We start from the raw sequence: 17891 nt of genomic DNA on the forward strand, positions 1-17891 counted from the left end.
GGACTCCCAACCACTGTGCCACCAGGGAAGCCCTATTTTGACTTTTTAATATTAAAATTGTCTATAATATTTCTACCTGAAAATTTTTAGATATGCAGAGGATTTGCCAAAATAACTTTTATAGAGGTTTTAAGTCTTTTGTGTGCATTTCTCATTTTTGTTTCAGTTGCTTTTCTTAGCATTTTCAACTTGGCAAAATATGCCAGCAGGGTTTCATTTCAAATAGCAAATCAAAATATATAAAATGTGATGAAATTAAATATATAAACCATATATTTAACAGAAGAGTAGAGGATGGTTAAGGAAGATGTTCTAGTTGACCTACTATTGACTTTAAATTCTAAGACCATTGAGGTGTGCCATCAGATGGCAAGAAAAATTATTTTATCATTTCACTGAAATCATTAATTAAGTCTGATTTTGACTAGTCATAGAGTAAGATCAAGAAGGAAGACTTAAGGCCCAGTTTCCAACTTATGAAAAAGTTGGAAAAACTTATTCTACTTGATCTCTTACTTAAAATTAGTTAAATGGCTTATTCTTCACCTTGGAGATTATTTTGCTAACAAGTTAATAAAGATTGTGTGGTTCTGGGAAAAAAGAAATAAAACCTTGTCATTTTCTTTTTTCATTTTTTTCCACATTTTTAGGCAAGGCCATGTGAATCTTCCTCCACTTGAGTTCAAACCAGCATTGATGTTGGAAACCTTTAGCATCAGCGCTGTTGTAATGGAAAAGTCTGTGTGCACCCCTCAGAACTCTACCAGCGCTCTTTCTTTTCATGATCTCAACAAGCGTTATTATAATACCTTTCACTGCAACTTTACTATTTCCTGTCAGTCAATAAGCCAGCATGTAGATATGGCTTTAGTTCGTCTTATTCATCAATTTAGTACGATGATAGATGACATCAAAGCGACTCAGACTGACATTAAACTTAGCAGATATACAGCTGGATCAGCTTCTCCAACGCCTACCTTCAAAACCAGAAAACATCGGGATTTTCGCTCCTCTGACTTCAGCCGCAGTTCTAGAGGAAGTCTTAATGGTGGCAATAGAGTAAATAATGCAAAGAACAAACGGACCAACAATGAGAACAACAAAAAGGAGTCTCGAAACAAAAATTCATTAGGAAGATCTGAAAGAAGAACTTCAAAAGTGTCTAGGAAAGGTTCAAAAGACGTGGTGGATCATATGACTATCCATATGGATGACTCTGACTCAATTACAGTGTCAGAACAAAGTGAGCCTTCAGCTGAGTGCTGGCAGAATATGTATAAATTGCTTAACTTCTATTCACTTATCTCTGATCCAACAGGAATACTGGAAAAATCTTCAGAAACATTTGGACCAGCGGGTAATGGCTATTTTCATATTTAAAAAATTTTCTCTTTATACAGACTTGGAAAAAAGAAAAAAAAAAATTTTCTGTTTAGAATAGCAATAATACTAAAAAAGACAAGTTTATTCATCATGTTTTCTTAATGTTATAATTGGATAATTGAAATGCAAAGAAATTGGCAGTCACCCAAGGAGAGAAAATAGTGATGGCGATCAGATATTCTGCTACCCCTTTTTCCCATCCTTCCTAACCCTTACACAGTATGCTCCTAAAGAATTCACACAGACCTGCTTTCAAACACCTGACTGTACTATTTATTTTCAAATATGACCATGGGAAAATGTTGAAAAATTTAAGAAATCATTTTGGTGGGGAAGAGGACAAAGAGAGCCAGTTTGGAATGTGCAGGAAAGAAAGGGCAGTTGATGTCCTTCCATTTTGCAGTTTTCATGTCTAAACCTATATATTTCTGTTCACTTAAAGGAGTCCGGAGCCCTACAGAGCCAACGTGTAAAGTTGTGTTTGAGAATGAACAAGACAGGAACAGTTTGACTAGGACGCAGAGGAAGCGCAGCGTGGCAACTGCTGAGCCCCAGCACGTCACTCTAATAGTATTTGGGGTTGGCATGGTGAGCCGCACGCACCTGGAGGCCGACATCGGTGGGCTAACCATGGAGTCAGAGCTGAAGAGGATCCACGGCAGTTTCACACTGAAGGAAAAAATGAAAGGCAGGTGACATTCTAACCCTGGGGCGTGTTTTTTCTGAAGAAAGCCAGTGCCATGTCTCACAAATTCCTACTTGGCAATTTTTCTTCAGAGAATGGAACTTCCCGTTTATACGGATCAAGAGTGCTCGTGTATATAGTTTCTTTTTCTTATTCTTAAAGTTTTTAAAATTCTTGTAAGTATTCTGCGCCAAGTTTTACTTCTGAGATTTAAAATGTCCTTAGGCTATTTAATGTCATGAGGCTCTTTAGTGCATGAATAGCATGTTAAACTACATATTCAGCATCATTCCAGTTTTGACGTATAATACATATGTATATGTGAATGCATAGAGATAAAAATCTTCAAGGAAATTTTTTAAAAAGTCGTTTGGAAATAGTTTAAATTTCATTGTACCTTTAAAGTTATCTTTTGTCCTTGAACGTATTATGAATAAAATGACATTTTAATATGAAGTGCCACTCTCTTTCCAGAATTCATACACTTTTTTTTTTTCACACTTTAAGATGTTCTACATCAAAAGATGACTGAGACATGTGCCACTGCTCATATTGGTGGGGTCAATATTGTGCTGCTTGAAGGGATTACACCAAATATACAGTAAGTGTGTTTTTTTTTTACTATTCTCTTAAACTTGTTTGTTATAGTTTGACAGGAAACTTAAAATTCTTTGGATGAATCCCGTACCTACTAAGTTTTGAGATTTATATTACTTAATGTTGCCAGACACTGTGATTCTGTCACTAAGAACATCACAAATGAAATGTTCTCAGAAAACTTATTTATTTCTTTTCTAAAATTGGCCTACTGCCACCCCTCCACCCTAAAAAACTGACTCCCGGGACATGTTAAGATTGTGTGACAGGAAAAATGATTACAGTGCAAATTTCAGTTAAACATATGAGATGCAAAAGCTCACATAATTCAAATAGTTAAGTATTTAAAACAAAATTATAGTCAGAGAATATAGACTGTCTCTTGATTTTATTCTAACTAATCATTACCCATATTCATGCTGGGTTTCCAAACTTGATCTTGCCATTTTTTCATTTAAAGAATTTAACAATAAAGCCTACAAGACCCTTCTAATAGTATAGGTAAGCTTTCTGTAGTGAGTATACCATTCCATATTGCTTTTCTTTTGACTCTTTGCTCTCACCTTTTCTTTATATGTTCTATTTGTGGATCTGTCCAAAATTGTTCTGATAACGATTACCTTTATACATGATACTTAGATCACTATTTGGTTGTCAGTACATTTAACCGTTGACTTTGCTCATACACTTGGGAGTATAAAACTTCATTCCTAACTTCCTTTCAGTGGAGCACTTTTATGCTATAACTACAAAATGTATTTTGATAATTTAGATCAGATTTTGAGGATTTGCTCATTCTTAATATTATAACTAGTTAATGTCCTACTATTGTCCCTTAAAGCATCTATCATGCTAAATACTGACTAAATAGAGGATTTGGTTCAATGCCTTAAATATTAAATATTAGTTGTAATTTGACTTATTACAGGTCTATTCATAACATTTCAAACATGGGTAATGTGCTAACTGTCTTGGGGAACATAAAATGGATGGATGAAATGGATGTCTAAGTCTTGCTGAGGCAGTTTGAACCTGTATATCTAGAACCAAAGAGTATATTTCATTATATCTGCCTAAATGGTCCAGATCACATTTCCTAAGCAGTCTTTCTAAAGACCAGGAAATTCCAGTAGTTGTGAGACAAGATCTTTTCTGATCATTCAGTATGGGAGGAGAGGGATATTATTATTAATAATTACAATCTAAAGGAGTTATCTATCATGGACCAGGAGCCTCCTATACATTATTTTATTTAATCCTCACCACAGTCCTGTTAACTGGGGTGTTTTATCCCCACTTTACAGAACAATAAATCGAGATTCAGAAATATCAAAGTGTTTTCCTAAAATGCTTAAAGTCATACAGTCAGTAAGAAGAGATACCTGAACCTCTGCACCTTCTACCTCACTATGATGCTACTGCACGAAGTCACCACAGACCTTGGGTTTCATGATTCCTTTGTTGAGTCTAAATTTAAAGTATCATGGTCACTTTGACCTATTCAAAAGTACAACAGGGCTTCCCTGGTGGCACAGTGGTTGAGAGTCCGCCTGCCGATGCAGGGGACACGGGTTCGTGCCCCGGTCCAGGAAGATCCCACATGCCGTGGAGCGGCTGGGCCCGTGAGCCATGGCCGCTGAGCCTGTGCGTCCGGAGCCTGTGCTCCGCAACGGGAGAGGCCACAACAGTGAGAGGCCCGCGTACCGCAAAAAAAAAAGTACAACAAATTTCTTTAGATGTCTCGTGGGTTTTATTTACTCTATTCTCTTGAACCAAACATATTTATAAAATTGATTTTTTAAAAAAGTATTAGTTGATAATTCTTGCCTTTAAAAAATCTCAAGCCAAGAGCCCTTAACTTTTTCATTAAAAAAATAAAAGTTATTAATTACTCACTGCCAAACTCTAGTAGTGTTAAGACTTTCTGGATTTATTCTTTGGCTTTTCACTTCCAGTTTCAATGAAAAGGAAATGGAATTTTTAAAAAATAGTTGAAAAGTTTCTTGAAAATTTAAAAAATGGGAAATAAAACTTTCCAAATGATTGCTCATATTGTCACTAATTTATGCATGAATGTTTATTTGCTTCCTTTTTGTTTTCCTGCTTTCTCTTGAATCTTCATCTGTAGACTGGAGGATTTTCCTACATCTCCTACAAGCACAGCCAAACAAGAGTTTCTGTATGTCATTATTATTATTTTTCATGGACTTTGTGATTAACATAGTATTTGAATAGTTTTTAAAGATAAAATATTTAGATTATCTGCATGGCTGTGAAAGTATGTAGTTATTATTTTGTAGCTTTAATATAGATCCTTTTATAGATTAAAATTTACTGATTTTCAAGGAAAATACACAGGTAAGGACTACCTTTTTGGTAATTCATACCTTGTTTTATTGTTGAAAGATTGTAACACTGTAGTTGTGTGTTGCTTTGTGCTTTTTTAAGACCTGTTACAAACCCTTGTTAACATTTGATGTGATAATAGAAGCTAAAATTTTTAACTTTGCAAATGAGTTTTCACAAATTTCAAAACTAATTATTAAAACATTAATATATGAAAATATCTACATTGCTCAACCTTATAATAATTCTGTCTTTAAGATGGAGAGAGTTCACTGCTCTATTGTCAGCTTTTATGTATGGCTTTTACTGTGTATCCTTTTGTATTTTGACGGGCTTGATTTGGCCTGTGTATATCTGATATTTTGTGGTAGTGATATATTTAAATACTTGTCACATGAGTCTTACCACCATGACAGTTTAGTATGTTACTTAGGACAGATATTTTCTTTCAGCCTTTTCTATAAAATTTCAGTATGCTGAATAAATAGATGAATCTGCATATTTTGTTCCAGGCTGGTAAGATTATCAATACCTGGTGAGATTTGTTTCATTGTATATTGATAACAGGCCATAGTCAAAACATCATCAATCAGCAACCCTTTGTTGGGATTATCTGTGATCTATGTCACTTCATCAGCCAACTAGAAGTACTAAAAAAGAATAAATGCACTAATATTAAATTAGAAAATTGATTGTTTTTGGAAGCCACTCTTCCATATTAATATCATCATTAATAACAACAGGTATAAAAAAACAGCTAATTCCACTTTAGTAGTTATAGTAGCTAGAGAAGATTTATTGTTTCTCTCTTTTTTATCACTGAGTTCTCTGGATATATAATAAAAAAAAAATCAGTACTGTATGACTTTAGAGAGGATGCTATTTAATGGCTGAAGATCACATCTTTATCCACTCAACTAATTAGGTTATTAGGTTGCATATTATGGCCTGCACACTGTGTTAGGTTTCAGAGATGGAACAGTAAGCAAGTGAGAGGTAGTTCCTGTCATAATATCACTTATAGGACCACTCCCTCCTTTTTTAGGCCTTCCTGCTGAGAGAGTTAACACGTAAGGTACAATTGCCAAATGGGAAAGAAAGCTCCAATGATTTTTAATAGTTAACTGAATTACACATGATCCCAACACTCTGTCCACATTGTAAAGATTTCCAGGCAAAACTGAACTGAGGCAGGCAGCATGGGTCAGGGTACATAAATTAGTTTACCTCCTTTTCCTGCCTTTAAAGTCTGGGCCTGCAAGATCAAAGAGGTGGGGTGGGGGTGGAGATAGAGTAGCAATAATGAGGCCCCAAAGTAAGTCCTCAAACTCTCAACCGGCACTACAAGGATGGCTGGCCTGCTTTAAAGGCCCTGTGGCCTGGACACAGGAAGAAAAAGAAGATGCGGAAAAGTCCTTGCCTGATTAGGCACTGTGGTGGTTATAACAGGCTCACAGTGGATCTGCCCTCCCACCACTGCCAATGAATTCTTGAGCCAAGCTTCTTGGTCACTTGCTGTGAACTTTTTACATATATGAGGCATGCCTGACATGCTACAAGTTTTTATAGTCTTCTCTTTAAAAAGACTTTGACCACTTCTTTCCTGTGTAAAAGTCTTATATATGCTACATGTTTTTTGATCTAGATTAAGTGACAGCTCTTTTAAGAATTAAAATAGATAATATATGAATAGATAATTATGAATAGATAAATCTGAAATTATGAATAGATAATTCATACTGGCAGCTTGTAAATTGTTTAATTCCTCATTCTGGGTCTCCTTACATCTTTAACATGTACAGTTTGACAAGAGTTAATCAGACATCCTCTACAGTGTCTGTCTCAGTTTGATCAGTGTAGGACTATCCTGTTGTCTAGCTCCAAGGAACATTACTCACGCTGTAGTCATGGGCATCATTTACATAGCCTACAGTGTGGTGGTGCCCTCTGGAGTTGGGCAACACAGAGCCCCTGAAGTCCTTAACATCAAAATTTCCACTGGAAATACCACAGTAGGATCTACAGTAGGAGAGCAGTCAGCCCCATAGCTTTCTATTCTGACATTTGGTGTATAATTGAAAATTAAGGATTGTGTATGTGCTTATATAATCACAAGTAATATTTAAGCAGACTTCTATAGATTATAAAGGTAAAATAGTAAGATAGGTGTAGAATTTCTTGACTGTCATGATAAGACTTCTTTGTAAATGTATGCTTAGTTTCATTCAGTAGGTGAATACTGTTCACAACTAGAAAGCCCTTTGCATTTTAGCACCATCTGAGTGTTCTGGCTCATGATGAAATTGAATTTAAAATGGAATCTCATTGATGATAAATAGTAGCTTTATTTATTAAAATAGTTAAGATTCAAAATTCAGTAACTAGTCAGCATCCTAGAATCTATATTCATGCCAGCTAGAACAATTCCATAGATTACTTTTTTCTTTTTCTAGTCAGTGATAGTCTTTGAGAAATAGTTTCCTTTGAAGAAGAAAGCAAATATAGTTCTCTAGTAATCATTTTTGAATTTTGTATAATACCTGGATTTCACTATCTGTAAATAATCAAAACTTCTAATAGAACCACTGTTACGCTTCTCAAGGTTTATTCTAATAGAAGTTAAATGTAATGAATGGATGATTCCTTAGGTCCTTGAGACTGTAAATAAATTCTCGGTGAATCCTCTGTAGCCTAAGTAGAGATAAATGTGTGTGAACTGACATGTAGTTAATATGAAATTTGCATTTTGTGTGTTTTGCTAAATCTGTTGTCAAGCATTCTTTGCTCATTTCAAAGATAACATATATGTTAAAAGCTTTCCTCTTACTACTGGGCCTTTAGTGGTGCAGTTCATTGACATGAACCTTTCTACTGTGTGTGTCAAGACTGCTTCATCATGGCTTTTACATACATGATATATCACGTGATATCTGTGGAATTCCACAGTTGTGTTGAGTCATTCTTCTGCTGTACTTCTTTCTGCTCATTCATTTCACAAAATTCAGTGAGTGTCTACTATGTTTAAAGCACTGTTCTAGGCATTGGAAAGAAAGAACAAGAAATCAAGAAAGACAGTATTTCTATTTTATATCTGTACCAGTAAAGCTTACCAATTTTTAATTAAGTAGTAGTTACTCATTATGAATTGGACTTCTATCATTTCTTTGCTACTCACTGAAAATAAAAAAAGGAAAATACAAGTTAAATTTCTTCCTTCTCATTAATTTCTTTTAACATATTGGATGATTGTTAGGTTAGTTTCTTTGGCTGATTAGATTTTAAGAAGTATAGTGAGTGTTTGTTTCTTTTCTTTTAATTTTCACTGTTTATATTTTCTTAATGGTTGTACAGATGCCTAAAATATGTTGAAGAAAAATGGAGTTCTTAATGGGGAAAAAAATCAAAATGGGATTTTGTGTGTTGTATATGTGTAATATGTCAGTGTATTCTCTTCCATGTAAGCACATACATACATTCTTCTGTAAACTCTTTATTAAACAGAATAATATTCAGTACAAACAGTATAAAATGTATGTCCATATTTTTAGAAAACGTTATTTCTTTACTGTGATTTAAATGCATGAAAAATCTTGTAATTTACTTCATTGAATGATTTAAAAACATTTGTCTTGCTCTCAAAATACTTTTTCAAAATTTCTCTTTACTTGGCCATATTTTAATGATCCTCCTTCTCTTTTAATAGAACTGTAGTGAAATGTAGTATTGCCAAGTCCCAAGCCCTCTACAGTGCCCAGAGGGGGTTGAAGACTAACAATGCCGCGGTGTTCAAAGTAGGAGCTATCAGCATCAACATTCCCCAGCACCCTGCCACCTTACACAGCATGATGGTTCGAAGTTCTCACCAGCTATCTAAGCAGATCTCAGATCTCATCAGACAACCTTCTACAGTGTAAGTTATTTATTCAAGATCTGTGATTCTATATAGTATTTCATGTCATTCTTTGCTGTGTTAACAATAGTTTGGAGGAAGACAGAAGGTTACATCTAAGTAGTGACTATTATGGATAGTGGGGCAGGTGAAAAGTAGCTAAACATGATTGTGGGAGAATCATATTCTGGATATTATTAAAGTACTATGTCACAAATGCAATTGCGAGTCGTTCATATTGCATCAGTAAAGCTTAAGAGATCCTAGAGATTAGTGGACATTATAACGTGTTACTAATAAAAGGCAAATTCTAGGATTGTAGCAATATTTCTTTACTTTGAACTCACTGAAATTTGTGAGTGCATAGATTTATAAAGTTGCAGTGGCCATTTATGTCCCATGCGTGGTTTTGTGCTGACCTCTATGTGAGATTATTGTACATGGTTCAAGGCAGGATTTGAATATACCATTTAAATATTTTAAAAGGCAGTAAATGGGACCTTTGCACAGTAACGTTTATTCCCTGGGTCTGCATTGCCAAGCTTTCTTCCTGGTCTCCAAAGTTATAGCTAATTAATAACTAATAAAAATATAAGTAAAAGGTAAAAATTTGTCTTGTTATGTTTCCTTTTTCCTAACCTGTAAGGTAGAAAAACACTAGTGTGTATTTTGACAGTGTCTTAAAGCAATGATTTTTCCAGTTGTCCTATCTAGATCTTTAATTCTGATGCAATATTAATTCATGTCTGGTTGACTAAGTAGTAATAATTTAAACATGTTTCTCCTGTCTCTGGAATATGGAATCCAGAATGTGTACATGAGCCTTAGTTATAAAATACCCTAAGGAATTTTTCCTTATTAGAATGTATTGGCAGTGGAGTGGAGTAGTTAAAAACAAAAAGACTCTAGAGTCAGATTGACTGAGTTCAAAACTGATTTCACCACTTTCTTGCTATACTTCATTTGTAAAATGGAGATAATGGTACGTAATCAAAGGGTTTTGTGAGATAAATAAATTATATGAAATACACAAAGCAATAAGAATAGTACCTAGCACATAGTAAGCACTCAAATAATTACTGCTGTTGTTGGTGTTGGTGTTATTATTATTAATAGTGCTAGTAATAGTAATAGTATTAACAATCAACAGTAGAGTGCATAATGGTTAAGTCATGGAATTTGGAATCAGAAAACCTCCAGTTTCACATTAATGATGTGAATGGCCTTGGCAGTGTAACATTCAGTTTATATTGTTATTACTTCATCTTGTTTACTTTCCTAGATCATCATTTTTCAATGGCTGTTCTGAGGAAGTCTTAATATGACTTGGTATTAGAAAGAAAACATCTGTTCATAGTTTATTTTTGCTCTTTTACATTGAGAATACCAATTTTATACAATATTTTTATACAATTTAAATTTTATTAGTAGCTGTTCTAATTGTCTTTTTTAAACTTTTTTTTTGTTTTGCTCTATAGCCCACAGCCTGTAAAAGAAGATATTGCAACCCCCCTACCTTCTGAAAAAACCCCAACAAGTGTTAATCAAACTCCTATTGAAACAAATGAATTTCCTCAGCTACCAGAAGGTTTAGAGAAGAAGCCTATTGTCCTTAAATTCAGCACCATGTTAGATGGTATAGCCATTGGAGCAGCACTTTTACCATCTCTGAAAGCAGAATACAAGATGGGAAGAATGAGAAGTCATGGAATGACAGGTAACATTGAAGTTTGAATTCATTCTTAAAATTTATGACTGGTTTAAGAAATTAGTAATATTTTGGTGAAACAAATTTAGTTTTATAGATTTTTATGAAAATTTAAATAATTTTAATCAAAACACTTTTAAATTTCATTAACGATATTTTTCATTCAGTCAAGTAAAAATAGCAATACACTTCCTTGAATGACCAGCATGGACCCTGCTTTCATTTGAACTCTTTAGAGTTATCCACTCTTTAGAAACCATTCCCAACTTAAACTTGAATTGAGTACATTTCTACAAGTTGAATACACTTCTACAAGTTGAATACATTTCTACATTGTTAGGTTCTTATAGCCTGAATAAGTTGGTTTATTTTCACGTTGAGTACATTTAGCTTAAATCAGAGGTTATTTGACTTCTTCAAAATAGCTATTTTTATAAGATTTTGTGATCCTTATATATCCTCTCCAAAAGCACTTTGCTGTTGTATTTTTATTCTGAAATGTATCATGTATACAAAAGTATATCAGTTACATTCACACAGTTTATAGAACTGTAAACTCACCCACCGATTACACATCCTAAGAATTAAAACATTACCAGTACTTTGAAGGCTCCTTCAATGAATATTATTACTATCAGATAATAGTCCCCATGAGTGCTTGGTTAATAATCACTATCATGAATTTTGTGTTATCCATTCCTTTGCTTTTCTTTATAGTTTTATTACATAGACATATACTCATAAATGACCAATTTTGTTGTAGCCTGTTTTAAACTTTATTCATGTGGAGTCCCACTAATGTATATTTTAACTTGGAATTTTTTTGTTGCACATTTTCTTTGATTTATTTATATTCATCCATGTATCTTTGGTTCATTCATTTTTCAGTGAAATATAGTAGTCCGTTAAGTGATTATATCACAATTTATTTATCTATTCTGCTATTGATGGACCTTTGACTCATTCTATTTTTTTGCTATTACATTTGTTCTCATACACATCTTCTGGTACATATGTGCAAGAGTTTCTCAAGGATATGTACTTAGGAGTGATACAGCTAGATTATAGGGTAAATGCATCTTCAACTTTACTAGGAAATATAAAACTGTTTTCCTTAGTGCTTGTGTCCACCAGTTTTTACCCTCCCATCAGTATTAGATTGGAGTTCCCACTGTTCTGCATCTTTGCCAACACTTGGTATTATCGACTTTAAAATTATTGCTTGTCTGGTAAATGTGGAATGGTATCTCATTGTACTTTAATTTATGTTTCTGTAGTTATTAATGGAGCTGAATTTTTAAATATGATTAAGGGGTCCTTATATGTTTTCTTATATGAAACACCTGTTGATGGTTCTTGTTTGTTTTCTGTCCATTTGACCATTGAGTCATTTGTATTTTTCTTGGTTCACAGAAATTCTTTGTATGTTTTGTATATTAAACCTTTGATGTTATATGTTCAACATATATTGTCACCCAGTCAGAGGCTTATTACACTTTTTGGTCTTTTGATCAACATATACTCTTAATTTTAATGTAACTGAATTAATATTTTCTTGTTTTATTGTGTATTTTTATGTCTTGAAGAAGACATAAAAATATAAATTTTTATATCCTTCTGTTCCCAGGATCATGAGAAGATTCTCTCATATTTACTGTTAAACATTTTGAAGTTTTGCTTTTCACATTTAAGTTCCTAATCTATAAGGAATTGACTGGTTTTTTCTTCAGTTTGGTATGGAGTAGTATGCATAACCAGTTATCTCAGCATGATTTATTGACTAATCTGTTCTTTTTTTCAGTGATAGATAATCCAACTTTATCATCTGTTAAGTGTTTATGTATATGGGGGTCTATTTCAGAGATCTCTATTGTGCCTCAGTGGCCTGTTTGCACCAGTGTCATACTGATACTTGACTTTTCCTTTTTTTAGAAGTTGTCCTGGTTATTTTTGTTTATTTGCTCCTTCAGATACATTTTAGAATCAGTTTGCCAAGTTCCCTGAAAAAGCCTGTTTGGATTATTTTAGAAATTGAGTTGAATCTATAGATTTACTTGGGGGAGAATTAAAAATATTGATTTTGAGAACTGACATAGTATTTAACCTTCTTATTCCTGCATATGTCTATTTCTCTGTTTCTTTAGATCTTCTTCAATGTTTTTCTATAAAGTTTAAAATTTTTCAACTTAAGGTTTTTGTTTATCTGTTGCAAGATATGTTTATTTACTTAGATACCTAGGCACCTTATGTTATTGTTGTTATTACAAATGGTATATTTTATAAATAGCATTTTAAACCAGTGGTGGTATGTACAAATGCACTTGATGTTAATCTTATACTCAGCAACCATATTAAACTATTTTTATTATTGCTAATAAGGTTCTGTGGAGTTTCCTAAGTAGATATTCATACCATGTGCAAATAATACTTTTGTTTCTTCCTTTCCAGTCTTTATGCCTTTTTATTTTTCTTATCTTACTATGTCTCTACTACCAAGTCAGTAAAAGGGGTACTGTTGGCATCCTTGTTTTACTCATATTTTTTAAGGGAATTAATATTTCACCAGTGAATATGATGTTTGCTGTAGGTTTTTGCTGGGTTATTTTTATCAGGTCAAGATAAGTTACTTTTATTCCTAGTGTGCTAAGAGTTTCTGTGAATGATTGGCAAATACTTATTATTGGATACTTTTTTCTGCATCTGTTGAAATTAAAATATTTTTTCTCCTTTATTTTATTAACATGATAAATTACATTAATAATTTTAAAAACACATATACATATATGTGAATACATACATACATGTATGTATTTTTGTATGTATGTGTATGTATTTATTTCTGCCCTCTAGCATTTTAGGTTTTCTTTATTGAGAGGGATTTTTCTGAACATCTTTTCTTATCAGAAACAGAAGCACTTTAAAGTGAATTTCCATATTTTGCAGAGTCAGAAGTGTTGGGCCTTCAGGTATTGGGTTAAATGGCTCTTCTTGTCTGTTTACTCAGGGCATCCATGAAATAGAAGAGCCAAAAGAAGCAGCAGATCAAAAGCCAAATAGTCACTTTGGAACTAGGAATATATGAATATTTAGGAGCAAAGAAAACATATTGTCAAATATCTAGTCAGAAAACAACCCATAATTCTCCCTGCAATAAAGGAAAGGGACAAAAACAGTAGGAAAAAAAAAAGGCTATACTAGTGATAAGGGATGACCTGAGGCCTAGTATTACTTCAGTCTGTGTTTTTATTTGGTAATGTTGGTGGTAGTAATAGTAGTGGTAGCTACTGTGGAGGGCAGCCCGCACCCCTTGCAGCCTGCAAGCCATAGTCAGTGACTCTGCCTGGTGAGTAAGAGGAGGTCAGAGCAGTTGTGACCTATCTGGCCTTTCACGGTTGCACCAGTTGGTGAGAGAGCATGTTTCTGTTTATGGATACCTCATTCCAAGTATAAACGTTACTGTATAGTGAGTGAATATAGTGAATGTGACATATAGGAGGTGCCCTTTAATTAGTATGTGGAAGAAAGAGAATTATTTCTGGCACAATCGAGAATACTAGGAATATATAATAAATTTTAAATGTAGGCAAAATAGGCTGTTTAATGTTTGAGTGGAGAGAATTGCTTATGTACAGAACAGTATCAGTAGATTTGATTGGTTGGAAAGGAACATGCACATATACATTAGACAGTATATGTAATAGGCAATAATAGATCTTGATTTTAACAAGGTTTCTGCTATGCCTTAATGCCCTCAATAAATAGTTGGAGAAATATAGCCTGAATAAATAGTACAGGTTGTGTATTTATAATTGTTTGAACAACTACATGCCAAATTGTTGATTTAAGTGTTTAGAACCAACAGTAAACTAAAACTCAGACCATATTCTTATTTGGAGTATGGTCCCATTATTATTGTTAAGGTCAAAGATACATGTTTTGTAAAATTTTATACTCGACTAATGTTTTCATTGAGTATAATTTAGTTGGTTTGACAATTTCACTGTTTCCTTCCATACTGAGTCAGGATCAAGAGGCAGGTTATCAACTGCTAACTATTCTCTGTGAATAAAACACTGTGCGGATTGCTGTTGTTTTGTTTTGTTTTACACTTTAATTTCTCTTGTTTTAACTCTTTCATAATAAAGGCAGTTTCTTTTCTACCTTACGTGAAATAAAGAGAACATTTACAGGTGTTTCTCTAGCACCTAACACAATGCTGGGCACCTAGTAGGCTTAATAAATGATATTTGCTGGCTTAATAATACTGGCTGATGCTTTATAGTAACCATACATATATTTAAAGATGGGAAATATTTTATAAGCAAATTTAAAATATCCTTCTCATATCTTTCAACATAGGTTTGGAAAATGCATACTTTTTTTAATAGACACATTTGTTGAACAAAGTAAGGAATGAATGAGTGAATGAGCACCTGAACAACAAACAGTAACTTTCCTTATTTCTTACAGGTGCACAGACCAGATTTACATTTGAGCTGCCAAATCACAGATTGCGTTTTACTTCAAAAGTTTCTGCCACGGATATGTCAACCATTCCTCCTTCTGCCAGTCTTAACCTTCCTCCTGTTACTATGTCAGGGAAATATATAATGGAAGAGCATGATAGTTATTCAGACCAGGTGTGGAGTATAGATGAACTGCCTTCTAAACAAGGGTACTATTTACAGGGAAATTATCTACGTTGTGTGGCAGAAGTAAGTTCACTTTTTAATTTTCTTACTCTTTGTAATTTAGGAGCCTTCAAATTTTAGTTGTACCAAAGTATGTAGTGATCAAAAAAAATCATCAAATCATTTATTCCTACAGAATTTTTTACTCTGGTGTGTGTGTGTGTGTGTGTGTTTACGTACACATCTGTATGTGTCTCTCTCCTTATAGTTTTATTTAAACATGCTTTTTTTTCTTGTTTTAATCATCTTTGAATTCATATTTATTATATTGGGTTTCACATGCATCTCTACAATATTTTCATGATTCATTTGATTATAAAAACGCTAAGCGTATCTAACATTTGTCAGGTGCTTCATATTCATTGACTTGTACAATCCTTAAATCAATCCTTTGAGGTAGATATTTTATTCTCATTTTACAAGTAAAGAAACTGAGCCGTTAGAGAGGTTACATGATTCATCCAGGTATACATACTTATTAACAATATAAAGGTCATACAGAGATAAAATAATTACAAGCAGATTCACAGACTAGTTTCTTTACTAAGGGAATTTGAAAGCCAGCATACATGATTCCATCATTATATTTTCCCTTTATATCTGTACAACTATCACAAGTTTAAAAAGCATTTGGATATGTTTTCATTTGATTTGTGGTAAGTAGGCCATTTGTTATCATCCTAATTTGTTATAGTAGAAAATCAAATTTAGAGAGATTAAATAACTTTCCCTAAGTCTCCCAACTATCAAATGAGAGATGTAGGAGTCACACAGTGTGCTCGTCCCTCAGCTTGCTTTGTCAGTTTGTCAGAAACAATTGCAACCTTATCAAAAATCAATTTACCAACTCTTTGTTTTATAAATTTTATTCTCTAGAATCTGAAGGATCTGTAAGAATGCTCTTTGGCGTCTTTCTAGAAATATTACAGCTAAGTAGGATATATTTAAGTCTGGTTTACCTTCTTTAGACTCTGCTTGTCCTAGAACTTCTCGTGTACAAGATGCTAGAAGTCAAATATTTATTTACTAAAAGGTGGATTATAAAGCATATTTCATTTGTGCTTTCTACACTGAAGAATAAGTGTTCCAGACTGTAGTTTAGCAATACTGTTATTAATGGTTCATTTGACAGAAAATAAAACAAATCAAATGCAGTATATTGCATAGTTCCTTACTAATATTAGCTATTATAAAGGTATAAAGTTTGTAATTGGGGCAGAACGCCATCCCAGATTTACTAAGAATGCAGTTAATTACAAACATTCGAAAGAATCTAAAGTTGCATCTCTCTGAGAGTTGCCCATTTAACTATGGCCTAAAATAGACACATGTGAAAATCATCTTTGCCCATTTGATACTACTATATATAAAATAAAAGTGCCCAGTGAAACTTAGACTAAGAAGAGACTGCTACATCTCTTTTGCTGTTAACTTTTGATCAAAATGTGGACACTATCAAAGTGACAAATGTTGAAGTATTTGCCTTACTTATAAGGATGTTTCAATTCATCGTTAATATAAAACTCAACTCCAGTTAGGGCCGGCTTTATATTTAATCTATTTATTAACTAATTCTTGCCAGAAATTTTGGGCTTTATACTAATCATGGGACATGTATTATAGTAAAGCTGACTTTAGTATATCTGATTTGCTAATTTGCTCAAATGTAGCTTAATGAGAGCCATAATTTTGTTATTTTTATTCACAGCTGTATCTTTAGCACCTAATGCAGATGGTCAATAAATATTTGAATGAGTAAATACATTTACTTTCACTTATACTGGTCCATCTTTCTAACTCTACAACAGTGGTCATTAAAAATAAATATTACTCTACATAAAATTTCAATTTTGCAATCAGCAAGTTACCTAGAGTATAATTTTCATTCATTTTCAAAAGATTTCTCATACCTTATTGGCTACTGTTATTTTAAAATATGGGGGGAATGGCTCATAACAATGTCAGGCCAGTAGAGTATTGGGGAATCTGAGTATTTTTAACCCTTCTTCAGTATTTTCATTTCAAATAGCATGTAGATAATTGTTTTTCCTCAGAGTTTGGCATGACTTATGTGAGATGTATTTTAAACTAATATAGTCAGTATGTTAATCTAGTATTCTGATTTTGTTTGGCAGGTTGGTTCCTTCGAACATAATCTTACAACCGATCTTCTAAACCACTTGGTATTTGTACAGAAAGTGTTCATGAAGGAAGTTAATGAAGTAATACAAAAAGTTTCTGGTAAGATGATTTGATACTTACAGTGCAGAACATACAGCAGGTTTTTATTCTCATTGGCTATATGATGGTCCATGTACCAGTGGTATGAGTATCGATCCTATCATTTAGATGAAATTGTTGAGTAACTCCCTAAAAATTCTGCATTCCTTTTTTTTTTTTTTTTTTTTTTTGCGGTACGCGGGCCTCTCACTGTTGTGGCCTCTCCCATTGCGGAGCACAGGCTCCGGACGCGCAGGCTCGGCGGCCATGGCTCATGGGCCCAGCCGCTCCACGGCATGTGGGATCTTCCCAGACGGGAGCACGAACCCGTGTCTCCTGCATCGGCAGGCGGACTCTCAACCACTGCGCCAC

General features: G+C 33.7%; 1 protein-coding gene across 2 annotated transcripts in view; it reads left to right on the forward strand.

Moving 5' to 3' along the window:
• BLTP1 (bridge-like lipid transfer protein family member 1) overlaps window positions 1–17891 on the forward strand; it is a 210715-nt gene that overhangs the window by 132460 nt on the left and 60364 nt on the right. Inside the window, exons 47-54 of one of the 2 annotated variants that reach the window (XM_033419363.2) lie at window positions 651–1357; window positions 1826–2071; window positions 2576–2669; window positions 4794–4844; window positions 8715–8921; window positions 10379–10617; window positions 15079–15323; window positions 17435–17540. In XM_033419363.2, coding sequence (XP_033275254.1) covers window positions 651–1357; window positions 1826–2071; window positions 2576–2669; window positions 4794–4844; window positions 8715–8921; window positions 10379–10617; window positions 15079–15323; window positions 17435–17540 — 1895 coding nt within the window. The remainder of the gene's footprint in view (window positions 1–650; window positions 1358–1825; window positions 2072–2575; window positions 2670–4793; window positions 4845–8714; window positions 8922–10378; window positions 10618–15078; window positions 15324–17434; window positions 17541–17891) is intronic. The other variant, XM_033419364.2, reaches the window with a different exon arrangement.

This window comes from Orcinus orca, chromosome 4 (genome assembly GCF_937001465.1).
Source record: "Orcinus orca chromosome 4, mOrcOrc1.1, whole genome shotgun sequence".
NCBI lineage: Eukaryota > Metazoa > Chordata > Mammalia > Artiodactyla > Delphinidae > Orcinus > Orcinus orca.